The sequence below is a fragment of the Acinonyx jubatus genome, chromosome D3, assembly GCF_027475565.1.
Source record: "Acinonyx jubatus isolate Ajub_Pintada_27869175 chromosome D3, VMU_Ajub_asm_v1.0, whole genome shotgun sequence".
NCBI lineage: Eukaryota > Metazoa > Chordata > Mammalia > Carnivora > Felidae > Acinonyx > Acinonyx jubatus.
In genome coordinates this window covers 67,961,242-67,981,339 of record NC_069392.1, presented here as the reverse complement: position 1 = coordinate 67,981,339, position 20,098 = coordinate 67,961,242, and the positions used below count along the sequence as shown (strand labels likewise).

At 45.2% G+C, this 20,098-nt stretch overlaps 1 protein-coding gene across 1 annotated transcript in view; it reads left to right on the top strand.

Moving 5' to 3' along the window:
* Positions 1-412: 412 nt before the first annotated feature.
* MYO5B (myosin VB) overlaps positions 413-20,098 on the top strand; it is a 230,963-nt gene continuing 211,277 nt past the window's right edge. Inside the window, exon 1 of the mRNA XM_053205589.1 lies at positions 413-2,769. Within this exon, the coding sequence (XP_053061564.1) occupies positions 2,719-2,769 (51 nt within the window). The 5' untranslated portion in view covers positions 413-2,718. The remainder of the gene's footprint in view (positions 2,770-20,098) is intronic.

Here is a 20,098-nt window from a genome sequence, read left to right as displayed (position 1 = left end):
AAGCTGAGGTTTGGTGTAACCTTCCCAGACCGGCCCTTTGCAAACACAGACTATATATATCTATAGATCATTACAAAAAAAAGATCATACTACATATGTTTTGTAATGGTGTTTTTCATTTAATATACCTTGATTATCTTTCCAAATCACACGTACTTGTGTATTCATGACTCACATGGATGACTGCACAATCTTACTCCCCCACTGTTGATGGAAACTTACGCCACTTCTCCAGTTTTATAATTATAAACCAGGCTGTAGTGAACACCTCCATGGAGTCCGTCATCCAGCAAGTGCTTGTGTAGAAGACACGTCTACCCTCTTGATGTGAGCAGTCTTTTAATTTTTTTTTTGCCAGATGCATAGGTTAAGTGGTATTTAATGGTCGTGAGTCCTGATTGAGGTGGAGCATCTTTTCATATGTTGGTTGGCCCTTTATAGTTCTTTGAATCCTCTATTTATAGATTGCTCATATTTTGTACCTGATTGAAAGGAGCTTCAAAAACCATGGACAGTAAACCGTTGTCTGTTGGTGAATGTTTTTTTTCTTGTCTTCTGTCATTTGATTTTAAAACTGTTGAGGGAGCATCTTTAAAACAATGAATGCTGTCAAATATGTCAGTTTCCTTTATGCATTCTGAATTTTATGTCCTGCACAGGCTTTCACATTCTTGGAAATAAAGTATTTTTGGAGCCCAACGGTCTTGCCATTTATTCAGTGATTCAACTAATATTAGAGGATCTACTTAATGTGTTCTGTTCCTGCCGACTACAGTAGCCTTTCCTCCCCCACTTAATTTCCTTTTGAGTTCCAGTATGTCACTGGCATTCATTCATCGTGGTGGCTTTTTAAAAACTGAATATCCCCCTGTTGGAAAGCTGAAAGTTCTGGTCCGGCTCAGCATTTGACCAACCTCTTCCAGGAGCCCCATGGTTTCCATGGCGGCTTTATAACCCTTTCATAGCTCCTTGAGAAGACTGGGTGCTTTATCGTGATCTCTGGGCCAGAACCATGGGCTTCAAACACATCTGCCTTACTGAGGTCACAACCATGACCGGAAGCAGGAGCTCTTCGCTTTGTTCTCCCTTCCCCATTAAACTGGGTCAACCTTGGGCTTGCCACTGATTTTTTTTTTTTTCCTCTTTTGCTCATTCTCCAATGTGAGACCCAGTGGTCTCTTCTCAAGCCTCTCCCATCATTGGTGGTTGGCTTGATGATTCTTCAGAATTTCAGCTTAGGGCTGTGTCTGCTACTCTGGTTTTCTCACTGACCATTTATTTCTGCTACTAATCTTCTCTTCCCATCTTTTGAGCCTCTTATTTGAAATCCCTTCAAGGCAGGCAGTTATTCATTTGGAATCTTCTCTTTGTTTCTGCAGGCCCTTAGATGTGTCTGCCTCATTTCCTGGACTCTGTCTTTGCAGCTGAAATTAGAAACCTGCAGAAGCATAACAGATGCTAGAGTCTCATGAAGTAACGGGCTCAAAATAGCTCAAGTCTACTGGCAGAAGATTTGGCTATGATTCAGTGAGTGCCCACAATGGGGCTGCCCTGACTTAGGTCTCTTGTTTCCCAGGCTTTTGAGGATGGCTTGAGCACATCATCCCCTTGGCCCAACCTTTGCCTTTTCTTGTCTGATTTCCCCCTTTTTTCCTTTTAGTATATTTGAAGTTTTGGGAGACTTTTAGGTACAAACCTGTATGTAAGTGGAGTTTAAATCTACAGAAGCTGCAAGCAGACACTGAACAGAAGCCCAGGGGCTACTGAGTGGTGTGTAACAGGGTGTGGCTGTATGTCAGGTGGCTCTGGTCATGTGGCTCATTTGATAAACAAATGACTGCCTGTGGATCCCAAGAGCCTCCTTTACCAGGAAAGCAGCAACTTGGACCAATGGAAAGCAGAATAGTAGCTAGATTTGGGTTGCAGTTTGGGGCTACCAGTTACTTTCTGTGTAGGTGCATCCTTTAACTTGTCTGAGTATACCTACACCATGGGATGGCTGTGAGGATTCAGGGATGAGATTAGTGTACATTGAATACTGTTAAAGTGCTGTCTCTAAATGGTAATAACCACTTCAGTATTTGTGGATGTTGAATTTGAGAATACAAGGACAGGCGTGTCAATAAGTTGAGTGAGTATATTTGTAAATGCCCTAGGAGACTTTGCAGATGGAGTCCTAAAGAACTACCTCCTGGTGTAGGTGGGGAATGCACAACATTTATATCCCCGAGTGCTCACTGATAAAGCTGCTGTGAGAGGGACTGCCAGACATTTGGCAACTCCTTTATAAACCTCTGGGACATTTGAATGATACTAGAGGACTCTGTCCGGTTTCCTTTGACCAGTGACACGTGGTTGCAGTGCATCCATATGCGCTGGTGGGGCTGTTCCTCTTCAGGTCTTCAGGTAGGGCCCCCTCTTACGAGAATTCCCTTATGCTGGTGGCACAGGGCTACCCAGGCACACATCTTCTGATACGTGATTTGACATGCATGTCTTCATAGAAACAGGTTTACTCTATTTGGGGTTTATAGGTTGTGTGGGCTGTCCTGGGGAACCTATCGTTTCTAGGATTGTTTCTATGGAAAAAGTCAATTCTGACTTCCACATTTAGAACTTAGAACATAGCTTATTTGCATGTTGATAAAACCCTTACTTAGGCTGTAGAAGAATTGGGAACCATGTTACAGGAGAAGTGGTGATACAATCTGGTTCTTAATGGATCCAAGAGGTGGTAACTCCCCTGTATTGTATTATAACACATGCCAGGTCAGTTGTAGGAAGTCTTTGGTGCATAAAATGCAAGGAGGCTACTCTGCTTTGATTTTTAAAAATAGATTTTGAAATCTTGGTTCAAAAAAATCAAGGATTAAAAGGGAGCAGGAGCAGCTGCAGAAAACCCACTGTGGTGGGATGGTGGGGATTGCCCCGTTCATTGTAAATGCTAATTGTAGAGCACGTGGAAGTTGGTAGGGGAGTTACAGATGGATGTGGAAGCAAATCCAGTGAGGGATATTAGTTAACATCCTATAGCTGTTTCCTGGAATCCCCGTGTTTCAGTTCGTTTGGGCTGCTGTAATAAAATGTCATAGACTCAGTGGCTTATAAACAAATTTATTTCCCCAAATGCTGGAGGTTGGGCAGTCCAAGATGGAGGTGCCAGAAGATTTGGGGTATGGTGAGGACTGTCATCTTGATGTGTTCTCACATGGTGGGAGGGAATAATTCTGGTCTTTTCAGCCCTGCATAAAGGCACTTATGCTACCTGTAAGGACTCCACTCTTGAGACTTGCTATGACCTTCCAAAGGTCCTACCTCCAAACACCATCACACTGGGGATTAGGTTTCAACGTGAATTTGGGGCAGGGGACACAAAATTTTCCTCAGAGGAAGTGTTGATTTGCTTTTCCTTTTTTTTTAATTAATAAATTTGTCATCAAACTGGTTTCCATACAACACCCAGTGCTCATCTCAACAAGTGCCCTCCTTAATGTCCATTCATTGAGCCCATCCTCTCCCCACCTCCCCTCCAGCAACCCTCAGTTTATTCTGTGTATTTGAGTCTCTTATGGTTTTTATATTTTCCTTCCTTTCCTCTGTTCATGTTTTTTTAAATTCCATGAGTGAAATAAATATTTCACTTTCTGACTTATTTTGCTTAGTATAATACACTAGTTCCATCGACATTGTTGCAAATGGCAAGATTTTATTCTTTTTGGTCACGGAGTAGTATTCCATTGTACATATGCCACCTCTCCTTTATCTGTTCATTTGTCGATGGACATTTGGGCTCTTTCCATAATTTGACTATTGTCGATAGCACTGCTATAAACATTGGAGTGCGTGTGCCCTTCGAAACCGCATTTGTGTATCCTTTGGATAAATACCTAGTTGTGCAATTGCCTGGGTCATAGGGTAGCTCTATTTTACTTTTTTGAGGAAACTGCACACTGTTGTCCAGAGTGGCTGTCCCAATTTGCATTCCCACCAATGGCACAAAAAGGGTTTCCCTTTCTCTGCATCCTTGCCAACAACATCTGTTGTTGCCTGAGTTCTTCATTTTAGCTGTTCTGACAGGTGTGAGGTTGGTGTCTCATTGTGGTTTTGGTTTGTATTTCTGAGTCATATTGAGCATCTTTTCATGTCAGCCATCTAGATGTTGTCTTTGGAAAAAAGTGTCTATTAATGTGTTCCCATTTCTTCACTGAATTATTTTGGGGGGGGGGTTAGGTGTTGAGTTTAAGTTCTTTATAGACCTTGGATACTAACCCTTTATCAGATATTATTTGCCAATATTTCCCGTTCTGTCATTGCCTTTTAGTTTTGATTGTTTCCTTCTCTGTGCAGAAGCTTTTATCTTGAAGTCCCAATAGTTAATTTTTGCTTTTGTTTTCCTTGCCTCCAGAGACATGTCTAATAAGAAGTTTCTGTGGCCGAGGTCAAAAAGGTTGTTGCCTATTTTCTCCTGTAGGATTTTGGTGATTTCCTAGCTCACATTTAGGTCTTTCACCCGTTTTGAATTTATTTTTGTGTATGGTGTAAGAAAGTGGTCCAGGCTCATTCTTCATGTTGCTGTCTAGTTTTCCCAGCACTATTTGCTGAAGAGACTTATTTTTTTCCATTGGATACTCTTTCTTGCTTTATCAGATTAGTTGGCCATGCATTTGTGGATCTATTCCTGGGTTCTCTGTTCCATTGATCTGTGTCTGGTTTTGTGCCAGAACCATACTGTCTTGATGCTTACAGTACAGCTTAAAGTCTGGGATTGCAATGCCTCCAGCTTTGGCTTTGTTTTTCAGGATTGCTTTGGCTATTTGGGGTCTTGTTCCACTGATGTGCTTTTCCTATCCCAACCCCTAAAGAAGGGTTCCTATTATGTAAGCTTGAGATGAACTGGAACAAATGATATTTTCAAAAGAAAGCAGACTTGCCTTCTGGAAGGTTACTTTTGCCAGGTGAGTGGCCAGAAATAATGGACATTTTTCTACAAGGGTCTGTCAGGCACTAGCATGCACTTTCTACTGGATTGAGCATTTTGGAAAAACCAAAGATGTATGATACACAATCCTTCAAAAGTTTATAATGTGGATGGGTAGATAAGATAGATATGCAAAACAGTGACTGGAAAAGACAGTATGAAATGAATTGCTTTGCTACAAGTCATTTTTGGAAGATGGGGATATAAATTATACATACATGAATGCATACATTTTAAATGACCGTGTGCTCAAATGCCTAATCCAGGTAATTAGAGAAATTTGGTGATTTCTGAAGTATAGGCTCAAGCTTGAAGGAGGGCAAGACTATGGTTTGTGCGAGAGGATGTGTCAAAATGTAGATTTTTAAAAAGCAATTCATTGTTGTCTGTTCTGTTCCTAATGAGCTAACCTGGAGTTAAACCGAAGAAAACCCATTTTTGTCAGAAAGATTTTTGCCTCTGCTTTCCCCAGTGTTCCCACCTATAATTAAGCTGCCTGGGGTGGGGACAAAAAGGAACGGAAGCCACTTTTCTGATGTGTGTGGTAGCTCTTCCCACTGACACCTGCCCAGTGAAGCTTCCTGAGGCTCAGCTCTGATCTTGCCTTTATCTGGTTCAGAAACTGAGTAGTTTCCTAGAGCGTGAAGTCCTCTCTTCTGATCATGGTGTCGAGGGTCCTCTATCATCTGTAATCCTGACTTCCTTGTACCGTCCTTTGTCCACTAAACCCACGGCCGGCCTTCCAGCAGGCCCCCTCCCCCACAGTGGCTGCCGTGTGTTCTAGGAGAGATTCTCTTCCTGGGACGCCTGTTCCCTGTCCTTGCACGTCCTTCAAAGCTCTGCTCCCATGTTAATGTTTCCACAAAGCTTCCCTTGCCTCTCTAACTAGTAGAATCCCTGCCACCCCTTGGTTAGTGGCATCTAATGCCTACTGCTCTTGGGGCTCTTGGTACTTGTTTCCCCCTGTATTGTGGATGTACGTGGAAGTTTTTTCTCCTCCCCACTGGAAAGAGCAGAGTCCCCAGGCCCTTCTCAGCTTGGTGCATGTGCACCTAACATCACCTGTGCTTCCCTCACAAGAGATCTTCCCTTCTGAGGAAGGTGCCTCACAGATCAGAACTAGCAGCCTGAGCTTGGTACCCTGTGCTCTGTTACTCAGGCCTTCAGCCCTAACTAGAAAACACCTGGGTCTCTTTATTGCTATTCTCACATGTTGGTGTGGTGGCTTTTGCCCAGGTCTGCATAGCTGATGGACAGAAGCAGACAAGCACAATATGATTCCATTACCATTCAGCTTTATAATCGTCTCCAAGGCGTTTGTCCAAGGTCATTTCTCAGAGCAGCTAGGGGTATAAACAGGCAGTTTGCCAACATCAAAATCCTACCTGGCTGTAGCTCAGGGAAGGCTCTCTCAGGATGCTGGGAGAAGGCTGAAATACTGGGATGTGTCCTTGGGTGACGTGCTGTTAAGGGGTTGGGTAATGGCGATGCGTGGTCGTATTTACAGCTGTTGGACACCCTAGATGTGCCATCGTTGTGGGTCTCTGTGTGATTTTCTAGAGAGGGCTACCACTCTCAGTTGGTCTGGTTTGGGGATATTACAGAGTGACTGCCTGTTTTGGTCATTGGTTGCTGTATACAAACCACCCCATCATTTAGTGGCATGAAAGATGTATTTTCACGTTTTGTGATTCTGTGGTTTGACTCTTGGCCAACCTGTCTGTGCTCGTGGCTTTAGCCTCTGCCTGTCACTGTGAGACCTCTAGGCTCATTTCCTAAGACTTTGTCCCTCTGGGCTCTACACATAGATGCCCATAGCTGCTGGTGTGGTCAGCAAGATTCCTCCAACAGTGGCATTTCCACAAGGGAGCTCTTTATTTTTGGCCTATGTGCAAGAGTTACATAACTTGCTTTTAGATCTTCAATGCCTCCATGGTGCGTGACATCCATAATCGATACTGAGGAGTGTTTGAACACTTATGAGGCTCACCAGTTGGAGAGTTGGATAAACAATGGTATATACACACCTACAGTGAAACACTGAAATTGGTGCATCAGATATCTGTGTAACAAGGGAAGTATCAATGGTGAGTGGGCAAAATTATGGAGTATATAGTATATGCTACCATTTGTCTCAAGTAGACAGCCAAACTACACTGTGTATTTATGGATGTAAATTGATGTAGTCTTGATACGCCAACATGCATGTGAGAATCGCTACACTGTACAATTTTTTAGGTAGAGAGCAGTGCAATGATGAAGGAACCCTCAACCATGAGTTTGTGTTTGTTTTTAAAAACCTAAGGAGTAGAAACAGGCTATCACATGTTAAAATTGTATGTTGGGGATATGGCTATCTTCAACTCCTCTGTACATAAAATCTGCAATATTTTATAGTTAAGTGTTTTTAAAAGGAAAGATCCTGACATGCCAGAGATTCACAGAAATAAACATAGGCTCGGTGAGAAGGTAAGTAGGGATTTGATGAGTCACATTTCTGTGCCAGAGACTAGAACCCCCACGTGACTTGGTTTGCACCTGACCCATTTTTCCACTGCCCCATGTCATCCCGTTGTACTCAAACCTAGAATGTTTGGTGAAATTTATAACTTTCCAGCCACATTGGTAATGACTGCCTATGGCATGTGTCTGTTAGACTCTGTTCTAGGCACAGAATAGCCAGATGATATTTAGGGCCTGGCTTGTTAGACCAGTGTTCTGACATCTCTGTAAGGAGAATCTCTGTTGGCCTCCCTGTAAGACCTGGGGCTTCGCACAAGATTGTTGACTAAACCTCCCTGGCAAAAACTGTGGGTGTGACTCCAGAGGCCTGAGGAGACCTGGCCAAGCGTTGGGAAGTGCTGGTCGCCTGGACTAGGGACTGTCTGAATTGTCCGTGCATCTGTCCTGGCACCTGCTACATTGGTGCTTAAATATTTATTTGAACTAATGGATCCAAGAATGTTTTATTAATGTGGCATTGTTAATCAGGATGGGGATGAGACCTTCTCCCTGTAGGCTGAGAGTAAAAAATGATTTATTAAGTTTTAAAGAGTAATAACAAAGAGCCTGGAAAGAAACCTTTTACCTGGACGGAGTTTCCTGGGAGCAGCTCTTGGAGGTTCCTTTGCAGGAGACCTTGAAGTTCTGACCTGTGTGCTGGTGGTCATGCCTCGCTGCTTTTCTCAGCTTCCTGGGGGCAGGTGGCCATAGCTCCCCTCCTTGTACCGTTGGGCAGACTTGACCCACGGGGCTCCCCTCCTCTTCACCCCCTCCACTATGACTACTTCATGGTCAACTCAAACTGCAGCGTCCCACAGAAAGGGAGCTGAAGCTTTTATGGAGACCTTGCAATTTATGGGCTCAGGGAGGCAAATGGATAAGATAATTGTGTCTTCTCCCCACTTGCCATGCCTGTGTTAACAGTGGTCAAAGCTAAAATGAGAAATAGGGGGCGCCTGGGTGGCGCAGTCGGTTAAGCGTCCGACTTCAGCCAGGTCACGATCTCGCGGTCCGTGAGTTCGAGCCCCGTGTCAGGCTCTGGGCTGATGGCTCAGAGCCTGGAGCCTGTTTCCGATTCCGTGTCTCCCTCTCTCTGCCCCTCCCCCGTTCATGCTCTGTCTCTCGCTGTCCCAAAAATAAATAAACGTTGAAAAAAAAAATAAAAAAAAAATGGGAAATAGGGCTTCTCAGAAAGGAATTGAAAACTAGGAGGGTTTCTACTCTATTCTGAGTGGTTGCCCTTGCCTGTGAGCCACAGCTCTGTCATAAACAGCCTACATGTGTTAAATGATCTTTGCACTTTTATGGGTGATTACATCACCTTGTAACTTAGTTTTAAATGGTTTGGTTATCTCGGTTTCACAGTACACGTAATTTCAAGAAGGCGGTGATAAGCGAATGGCTGGTGCCCTTTGGAAAAGTAAATGGATAAAATAGTCTTTGTTTAGCCTGGGAGTGGAGATGGGCTGGTTATTCGCTAATGATGCCTCTAGGGGTTACAGATTGAGATTTTATGAAGTTCTAAGAAATAGGTCTGAAGGCTTTTCCTGATACACTTTTGGTTTCCTAATTCAACTAATATGCTGTGTTGTTCATATGTTGGAAAAACTGCCGGCCACTCATGAGTAATGTAGACAGAAGCTGGGAAGGCTGGTGGTGATCTCACATACGGCGGGGAACGTGGACATGTCATGGCTCTGAACTGGGCACAAGGTGGAAGTGGCCAGAAAGCCCCTTCAAAAACATGGGCTCCAGTCCTGACTCTGCAGTCACACAGGATAAGTGGACACGAAGTCCCTTTCAACTTGCCAAGCCCTGCCTCCTCTGCCCCTTTATTTTTATCATTCCAGAGGTGGAATGATATTTATCCTACCTACTTCTTAGGGGAGTTGTGAGGGTTAAGCCAGGTAAAGATAAAAGGTCTTTGGAACTATAAGCCAGTTCTGTTGTCATTTCCATCATAGCAAACATCAAGATCCTCAGGCTGTGTAAATCTGGCCATAAGTTCCCAGAAGGTAGGAGCATAGAGAACTCTGGAAGTCTCCAGCAAGGCAAACACTGCTGTGAGTGAGGAGTTCTCTAGCCCTGACTGTATGTAGGGCCCAAACTGGATAACCATATTTCTGCCAGGGATTGCAAAGAAGGGATTTGGAAACTGAGTTGACAGTTCCTTCTAAGGGTCTCTCTCTTTCTCTCAGGTGTCAGGTGATGTCGTTTAGATTCCCAGTGAACACACTTTTGCACCTAGCAACCCACTGCAAGGGACAGAAAACAGAATGGTCCAGAGAGAACAACAAAGTGGTAAAGCAGAGGTAGTAAAAATAATAAAATAAATAAATAAATGAATAAATGGTGTATAACCCAGAAGATAAAGCTAATAAAAGATAAATCTTTCACTCTGTTGGAATTGACATGTAGTTCATCCTGGGTAAAAAGCTAAGGGGGAAACAGATGTTCCTCTTTTTTCTTTCCCTTCTTGCTTTGCAAAGGAGGAAATTGAGGCTCAATTTCCACGAATTGAAATTGCCACTATGTTAGCTAACAGATGCCAGGGATTGGTCTAAAAACTCCATATAATATGTCCTGGAATCTTCCCATCTACCCCACAGGAGGCACCTGATAAACTGAGGCCCAGGGAGGTTATGTGACTAGCCTGAGCCACACAGCTAAGAGGCAGACGGTCTGGCTCCAGAATCTTTTTACTAGGACACTCCTGTGTTCAGGGAGATGACAAAGTCCTATTCTGTAATTGACTTTAAATTGCAAATCTCCCTTGTGGTGGACTGGAGTAGGTGCCTGTGGATGGCAGAGTTTGAGATTCCTGCTGGTCTTGTGGGTCAGGGTGACGATGCTCCCTAGGGGGTATACCCCCATTTCACCCACAGTGGTATGTGGCCTTGGGGAGCAACCTTGCAACTGAGCTGCTACGTTTTCAGAATAGTTGGCCAGATGCAGGAAGCCTTCTGAGGCTGTGATTGAAAGTGAAGTTAATGTCCCTAAGCAAGGACTGAATTTTCTACTTTGTCTTTGCATCCTCAGTGCTCTACTAGCCTGTTGCGTGCTTGCTAAATTGCCATCTTCTCCGTCAAATCCAAAAGTCGTCTTTATCGGGGTGGTAGTTTCAAGTTCTTAGCTAAACTGAAATGAATGTCCGTGACTAAGTGAGCTATTAGACAAAGCAGTTGGGGTAGGGGATCAGAATGATATTTAGGTCCTACTCCTGCAGTTATTAGGCCGGTCTCTTGAGGTAGAAGGGATTGGGGCTCCAAAAAAGTTAGGTGGAACATGCTAATATCACACACATCTACTTAGGGTCCTAGCTTTAAGCACAGTGAAGAGTGAGGCTCTTGATCCTGAATTGGTTTGAATTTTCAAGAATGCATTTTTAAGTGTAGGTTGCCCCTAATATCACTAGACAGCTACAAAAAATTCTCCCAAGTATTTAGAGTTGTCTTTTAGAAACCTTGCTGCCAGTGACTATTTCTGGATCAACCTATTTGGTCCATAATACACCTGAGTTATGAAATTCCCACTGTGAGGCTGAGGGAGGCCTTGGGTCTTGGAGTCTAACCATGGGGCATGGGGTATGCTTCGTGATTTAGACGTGACCGTGATGTCTGGCATTTTGCCTACCTCCTATTAGGTTTGGCCCTCTTTTCAAACCTCCTTCAGCCCTTGGTACCTTTATGAGCCCTGAGGTTCACTGCTCTTAAAGTTGCCTTGACAATGCAAAAAAGATATTTCCTCTGAGAGTCTGCTCTCAACTCTTTTTCTCCAAAAGGCACTAAACAGGTTTGTTGTAAGGGTGGGAATTCCCAACATACTATATTCTTAGAGGCTTATTTGCATTTTTTAGGAAAGAATTGCTAAAACAAATGAATCACTTTCTGGTAAAATGTTAAGTTTCTAATGAGGAATTTGGGGAATGTGAAGTAAATGGTGACGGGGCAAAAAGGGCCACTAGGCTAGTCTAAAACCCCTCTCCCTTCCATGGTTCTTTCTTGGTAGACAATTAAGAATTTTTGGAACTCAGGTTTTATTTTCCAACAGGGGGAGGATCGAGAAGACTGCATGTGTGAATCATGGTATTAAAAGTTACCAGCCCTGAAAAAATTATCCAGAAATAGGACTTTTTTTTCTATGAGAGTCTTTATATCCCGGGATACCTGATTTGTGTACTTGATCAAAAACCCTTCCAAAATTCCCAAACCAGCCTCTGAGTGTGGTAACTTGTTGTTTTGGAGAGAGGTTTTTAATTTTATCACAGTGAGGGGATTGTACACCTTCACAATGAGGACATTTCCCTCATGGTGTGTTTTTTGCCCCTTTCCCACCACCTTTACAGTAACTCCTGGATGAATCACCTGCGTGTAGAGAAGGTGAATAGCTGGCAAGATCCCGAGCCATCCGTTAGCTTTTGTTAGCTGTTAGCAAGTTATTTAAAAATAGAGCTTTGTTTTCCCAAGGGTTTAGGATCCTCCTGTGTGGGAGAATGGGCTTGGAGGGTCCCTCAGGCTCTGGAGATAGGGCGTCTTCACCCAGCACTGCCAGCCAGTCCCCTGGTGACTGTAGGTCAAGATAATTTATCCTGAGGGCTGCTGGCCCCAGGGGAGGGAGGGAGCCACTGGAGAGGCTGACCTAAATGCAGGCCTTGTCAGCTTGTTAAAAGGTGGAGGATGAAGGGAATACTGGCAAAGCTGCTGGAGAACACAGTGGATGCTTGCTTGGAAGGCGTGTTGGAGTCAGGTGACTCATAATTGTCTTCCAAGTTCAGGTTGCTCCCAGTTGTGTGAAAATGATATTCTTAGCCCCTATCTCCTGGTCATTTTAGGGTTAATGAAGTTTAGTATTTTGAAGTAATCCCCCAACTTGAAATGCAGGCCCCTGGACAGAGTTGTGATGGGCAGACACCTGGCCAGAGACTCCTCAGATACCTTCCTCCGGGTGCAGGCACACTCCATGACGTTGGACAGGAGAGCTTTGCCCCTGCATGTCTTCAGTCCCCTTAGCGTGGGAGTGTGATGGCTCATCCTATAGTCCCTTGCATGATGCTTTTGCATAGCAAGTGTTCTGTAAGCAGTTACTGTTGAGCACAACTCCCTCCAGTGAGGCTTTGGATATATTTTTTTTCATTTGTCTCTCTTCCCTTTGTCTTACTCTAACACCTTCAGGAGACTTGGTTTGAATGTGGCTGACCTATAAGTGGCATGTGGAGGTCTGCTGGCCTCTTGTCACCACATGATTGTTGGGGGCAGCTGTGGGGCAAGTTGGTTTCCCACCATACTTGGTAAAGATGTCTACTTGGGAGTAACCTGTGGACCAGGAGCACTGAAGGGACAGGTGGAGAAATGACTGTTAGGAGGGGGTTCTCTGGTGGGTTTGCTTGGATAAAGGTGAAGGTCTGGAAGGGGCTACCTGGGAAGTGATAGCATGTTCTCTGTCCCTCCTTCATATTTCCTTCTGGTGCCTAGACACATAGCCTTTGGGAAAGGGTCATGTCTTAGACCTTCTAAACTGCTGTAACAGAACATCCTAGAGTAGGCCAAAACATTGATTTCTCATGGTTTGGAGACTGGAAAGTCCAGGATTAAGGGGCCAGGATCTGCTGTCTGGTGGGGGCCTGTTTCAGGGTTAGCCGTTGTCTTGCTGTGATGTCACATGGTAGAAGGGCCAAGGAAGATCTCTTTGGCTCTCTTATAAGGATACTCGTCCCATTCATGGGGTCTCATGACCTAATCACCTTCCAAAGGCCCCACCTCTGAATACCATCATATTGGGTATTAGAGCTTAATGTGAATTTGGGGGGCAAAAACATTGAGTCTATAGTTAAGTATGGGTAGTTAACTGGGTTAACCTAGTAACTAATATCAAACCACTATAGTGTCTGGCTACTTGAAGGGCTTGCTGGGACACTGCCCTGTTATCTCTCTCCATTATTGTCTGCCCCAGTGTAGAATCGACAGAACGGAAAGCAGGCATGCCTTTGGAGACTGCCCAGCTGGGCCATTGCCCAAGGGTGAAATAGGTGCTTTGCCCCACACTGAGTCTCATCCTCCTGGTACAGAGGCTCATGCCTTCTCTCAGTGCCAGCTCCCTCAAGGCCAGGTTTCTCCAAGGACCTGGGAGAGTGGCAAATGTCTGTACAGAAGGAGTGGCAGTCATTCAAGCAGTCATCCATTCATGAGCTCCAGGGGAGAGTCTGGCAGGTATTTCCAAGTGAATGAGATTTCTCCATCCTGGGGCTAGAGAGTGGGCTCTGCCCAGAGGAAAGGAAATTAAGAGGGTTTTCATCACTCAGAGCTAACTTTTTTTTTTAATATTTATTTTTGAGACAGAGCATGAATGGGGGAGGGGCGGAGGGAGAGAGGGCGACACAGAATCGGAAGCAGGCTCCAGGCTCTGAGCCATCAGCCCAGAGTCCGACGTGGGGCTCGAACTCCTGGACTGCGAGATCGTGACCTGAGCTGAAGTCGGACGCTTAACCGACTGAGCCACCCAGGTGCCCCAGAGCTAACGTTAAAGTGGCGGTAGGAAAACCATGATTGGTCTGAGGGGCCCCGCAGGTAGACTGTGTTACGTCGAGGTGTGTGGCAGAATCCTGTGGAGAAACAGCAGCTACAGGCTAAGTGTGGCATATTGTCCTGGAATGTGAATCTTAAACATTTTTGGGAAAACTGAAATAACATAGACACAAAGGTAAAGGGGTTTTAAAACCAGATACAAAATTCACTAGCTGCTTTTACTAGACTTTTTGTGGAAACAACGCCCATTTAGGAAAACACCTACTGGTACAGCCTGATGACTGTCACATACTGAACCCACCCATGACCAGCCCCTGATGGAGAGCGAGAACTTTGCACACCGGAAGTTTCCTTTGTGTGCCTGTGCAGTCACCATACCCTTTCCCAAGAGTAAGTGTATCTTGATTTCCAGCATTGTCACTTACTTGCCTTTGCTTGTTCTTGAAGTTTATGTAAATGGAATAATTTCGTATGTATTTGTACATCTGCATTCTGGTTTTTTTTTTTAACCTTTATTTTTGAGACAGAGCATGAATGGGGGAGGGTCAGGGGGAGAGAGAGGGAGACACAGAATCGGAAACAGGCTCCAGGCTCTGAGTGGTCAGCACAGAGCCCGACGCGGGGCTCGAACTCACAGACCGCGAGATCATGACCTGAGCCGAAGTCGGATGCTGAACCGAGTGATCCACCCAGGCGCCCCTACATCTGCATTCTTTTACTCGATGTTGTGTTAAGGATTTTTTATTTTTCTTGGTTGCTTGTGCTTGCAGTTTCCTCATTACTGTTGTACTGTAAGGTAAATATACTGGAATTTATTTGCCCATTCTAATGAATGGATATTTGAGTTATTTCCAATTCTTGGTATTAAAAACAATGCTGCAGGGAATAGTCTTGTACCTATCTTTGGGTAATCATTTTTATGCATTTTTAAAAATCACTTAAAATTTTTTTTAATGTTTATCTTTGAGAGAGACAGCATGAGTGGGGGGTTGGGGAAGCAGAGGGAGACATGGAATCCGAAGATCTGAAACAGACTTCAGGCTCTGAGCTGTCTGCACAGAGCCCGACGCGGGGCTCGAATCCACGAATTGCAAGATCGTGACCTGAGCTGAAGTCAGACGCTTAACTGAGCCACCCAGGCATCCCCTTACTTGTATACATTTCTGTTAGGTATATGTCCAGAAGTGGAATTGCTGTCTCACAGGGGAGTTGTGTTCAGCCAGAGATAGTACCAAGTAGGTTTTCCAAAGTGGTGGTGCCTGTTTGCGAGTCCATGAACGGTGTATGAACATGCCAATTGCTTTGCATCCTTGGCAACACTTGGTTCTATTGTTTTAGCTATTCTCAGTGTATATCCTGATGGTGTTATGGTAGTATTTTTTTTTAATGTTTGAGAGAGACTTGGTGGGGGGGAGGGTAGAGAAGAGAGGGAGACACAGAATCTGAAGCAGGCTCCAGACAGAGCTGTCAACACAGAGCCTGAAGTGGGGCTTGAACCTGCTGTGTGATCATGACCTGAGCTGAAGTCGGGTGCTCAACAGACTGAGCCACTCAGGTGCCCCAATATCTTCTGTTCTTAATTTGTGTTTCCCTGGTAACCAAAGTTGGGCCCTTGTTCAAGCTATCATGTACTAGAAAGGTGAAATATTTCCATCAGGACTCCATTGGGCCACTCTAGGACTTCAGTAGAAACGTTGACTTTTGCCTTTAGAACCAGAATGTGTGCTAGATTGGCTCACTGCTTACCCTTGTTCCTTCATTTCCTTAGCGCTTGTGTCCTTACTGCAGAAGGCTGTTAACACCCGAGTGAATAGATCCCTGAAGGTAGATCGTTGTAATTTTGACCCATGGTTATCACTTTTGGAGAGAGAGGAGGTGGTGATCTCTGGTTAGTATGCTATTGCTTGGAGTTAATGTACTCTTCTCCACTTTTATTCGTCTTTCCTCTTCTCTGCCCCCCCCCCCACTCCCTTCTCATCTTCCTCTTTTCATCTTCCTCTCTGCCTCTTTTGTCCTGAGGCAAGTCCTACCTCTCCAGTACCTAGTGCCCTTTATTGTCAGGGTGTTGGAAGGGAACACGGTATGATGCCCATTGCTCCCACCTTAAGTGTGTAAGCTCAATCTGTGGCACCTCTTTTGTAACTAAAGAAAAAAGAACCATCCTGCCAAACTTTTCTCTTTGTTGTCCTCATAGCTATAGCTATGGCTGCATTTGAGACTGTTTTTTAAATGAGATCATCCAAGAGCTGTCAGTGGAGGGTTATCGGGGGTTGAGGCATTCTTGGATGCGTATTGCAATTTGCACTCAACCTTGCTGAACCAAAGCCTAGTCCTTCTGATCATTCTGTGGCATGGCATGCGCTGGCATGATGTACTTTTACTGTTAGAACCACATATTGTCCCCGATATTTCTCCTGGGAAACAGGTGTTGGTGGCAGGAAGGAGTACTGAGAGGTGGAAGTCTTTGGCCTGGGTTTCTGGCCCCATGCTCCTGTTATGGATGAAAGCTTGTCACTCTTAAATCTAAATTGAGTGTCAGCAGCTTGTTTATAGGGGACTTAGGTTTCCTGTCCTGGGATCCTCTCCTTTTCGGTGCCACTTCTCTGAATCAGAAGCCTAGAGCTCTTGCCCTTTCTCAGGAAATGCAGTGTAGTGTGGTAGGAGAGGAAGGGACCTCGGACACCCTAGGATCTAGGCTTACCCTGCTGTTGCTACATGAGAGACCTGCTTGCTATGGGCTGCAGCCCCCTGCCCCCCCCCCCCCGCCACTGCTTTAATAGAAATGGGGAACACAGTGCTTCATGGGAAGGGTTAAGAGGATTAAATGACAATGGACAGAAAAGACCTGGTATGATGACTAGGATGGTGCTCAGAAAAGTCCCCTTTTAAAAATCAAAAGGGAAACAGACTAACCCATGCTATGGAATTAATGCTACTACTCCTTTGTATCTGCCTCCCCCCTGCTCCCACTCCTTACTATCTAGTAGATGCTTAAAACTTGGGACTCCTCTGTCTGTGCATGCACCTGAGATTGCTTCTTTCATTCTCCATCCTGCCTCTTCCCCGTGAAGCCTCCCCAGACCCATGGGATCCAGAGATTTCTGTCCCTTCTGAACCTTAGCACTGGGGCAAGAACAATTGGAATGCTCCTATTCTGTCCACAGATGAAGCACCTTTGCAGATTCGGTCCCTCTGCAAACATTTGGCCATCTGTCCTATACCAGATACTGTTCTCGGCCCTGGGGATACAACCATGACCCAAGCAGATAGGTCTCTAGCCTGCTGGAACCTACATTGGTGAGCTGGAGGACCAGCAAGTGGTGAACACACTCATTGCAGATAAACATAAAGAAGAGAATACAATCAATGGTATGGTAGAAAGGGATAGAAAAGAGTCTGTTGGATTAGTTGGTCAGGAAAGATTCTTCAGAAGGGAGGGGATAATTAGGCTGGGATTGACCAGACCAGGCACAGACACAGGAATGGAGAAGGGTTGCAAATTCAGAGATGCAAGAAAAGAACAAGGAGGGTGTGTGACTGGAGTGCAGTATGCTGGGGGGATGTGGTAGGCGTGGTAGTGGAGGACATAGGGTGTGGCTGCTTCCATGAAGAGTTTGGATTCTATTTCTGATGCAGGGGAGTGGCATGATCTACACTTACCTGTTGAGAGAATGATTGACAGAGGTTGAGCTTAGAAGCAGAGACCAGGAAAGGGAGTAGAAACAGCCCAGGAGAGAAGGGAAGGGCCATGGTAAGTGGGGACGTGCCTGACCCAGGATACCTTCTGGAACCAGGGCTATGGGACTTGCTGCTTGGTGGGATGTGGGTATGATGGACAGAAAGGCAGCCAGGACAACTTGGAGGCTTTTGGCTTGAGCAACCAAGTGGATTTGGAGGTGGTGTTTTGTGAGATGGAAATGACTAGGAGAGAAACGGGTGAGTGATAGGCTAGAATTCAAAAGTTCTATTGGGGCTTTTAAACTTTCATTAAAAGTATTAGGTGCCAGAGCAAAGACCTGAAGTTTGAATATGTGGGTCTAGATCTCAATGGAAAGGTCAGGACTGTTCCGTGTATGGGAGTGTGCCCCAAGATCACATCGGGGGTGTGTGTATGTGCGTTACGTATGGTGCGGGGAGATAGCTGAGAGGCAGAGTCCCCTCCATCATTTACAGGTGGATGGAGGAGGACCAATAAATTCAACAGTGAAGAGAAGTTGCCAGGAAAGGGGGAAGACCAGGACTGTAGTCAAGGAAGCCAAGATGTCTTGGAAACCTGGCTCCTGACAGCATATTTGTGTAGAGGAGGATTTTTCTCTCTAAGCTCATGGTTTGATTTCAGCTGCTTAGCCTCCAGAGGTCTTCTGCTTACCTTGCCAGTTCCATCTGGGTGCAGAGTATTGTTAAGTGATTAAATTGATATAAATTATTCACTATCCTATCTTTTTTAATGTCTTCTGCCATCTGGGCACCCTTTACTCAGTGCTGGGCTTCAGCACTAGGTGCCAAGAATAGCAATGATAACAATTAGCATTTGTATCATACTTGATAGCTGTACTCCTACTTTGTCTTACTTTCCCCACCCAAGTGACCTAGACATTTTTGGCTGCTCCTGGGTAAAGGATTAGGTGACAATCCCCTTGGCTAGGAATTAAGTCCTTTGCTATGATAGGGCTCTAACCTGTCTTTGAACTTCTTGCTCACCATGCAAACCCACATGCCCATCGGCTTCAGACCAGTGGATGGCCTTGTACTTGCCTGCCTGGAGTATCTGCCCATGTTTCACACCTGCGTCTGGTCCTCCAGGGCACGTTCCCTGCTGGGGTTCCTCCTGAACTGCAAGCCAGAGTGAGGTCCCATGTCAGCATGTCTGAAGGCAGGTAGCACTCACTAGATTGAATCCCATGTTTAATCTCTGGAACCCTGCCTCCTGCCACTTACTTTTAATTGATGACTAAGGTTTACTTTTTAAGGCTCAGTCTGCTTAGCTATGCTGTTAGCTTCCCGAGGGCAAACATGTCTTAGAAGATTTGCTTGCCACCACGGTGCCTAGCAATGTCCTTCTGGGGCCATATGATGGGCTGGTTGGATTTCATCTCCTTTGATGCCCTTGCGAGGTAGGACAGGCATTTCCCACAAATGAGGAAGTGAGGACGCAGTTAGTCTGTCTTGGGTCACACAGCAGTTGGTGACAACTGTTGGGACCAAATTTTAAACCACGTTGCACTTTTCACTCTTCCTCAGACCATAGTTCCTGAACACGGAATCATTCATTGATTGTTGTCTCCTACATAAATCATGGTGCTTCTCTATGAAGATGCATGACAGACTTTGGACCAGATTGTCTCTGCTTGTAAGAGCCTCAGCTGGACTGTGGTCTCTTTCCTCTGTCCTTGCAGGTCACAGCAAATGCTGCAAGTACTCTTTTTGACCTTTTTTGTTTCTGGTTATGTAAACTACAAAGGTGTTGTGGCTGCCACTTGCCTGGGCAATGGGAGTTCCCTACTCCCCCGTGGCACGAGTTCCCACAGGGCTGAGAGGAGTGTTTTCTGCAGCCCACCAAGAGGTTCTTGAGAGGAGGCCCTGAAGAATTAACGTGGTGTGGCTGTGCCAAGGAGACCTTAGTGACCTCTGGTTCCTTCTGTTTGCCTTTAGCCTAAGCCTTGTGGAGGGTGCTCATTGCTAATGATGGAAGATGAATGGCCTGTGACACAGCACATTCTGGAAGTCAGCTATTGATGTCCCCCTTGTTGACAGGGCAGAAGCTTGGGACTTTGTGGAAAGTCTTTGATGTTCCCCTATAACTGTTACGCCTGGGCTAAGGATCTTGCTCTCCACCTCCTTCCTTTTAGCTTTAGAGAAACCCCAAACCCCACATTTAACACACCCATGCCATCAAAGCATTCTCAATTTTCAGGATCCAGAAATTCCCACGGAACCAGGAGTTGTGGCAGATGAGACCTCCGAAGTACAGGAGCTCTGGGTGTGCTAACTCTGCAGAGAGAAATGCAGCATCGTCAGACCTCCCTGCAGGAGTCCAAAGACAAAGCTGCTCATCCTTATGCCCAGATGTTCCCAAGCTGGTGATGGCCCTGTGCCG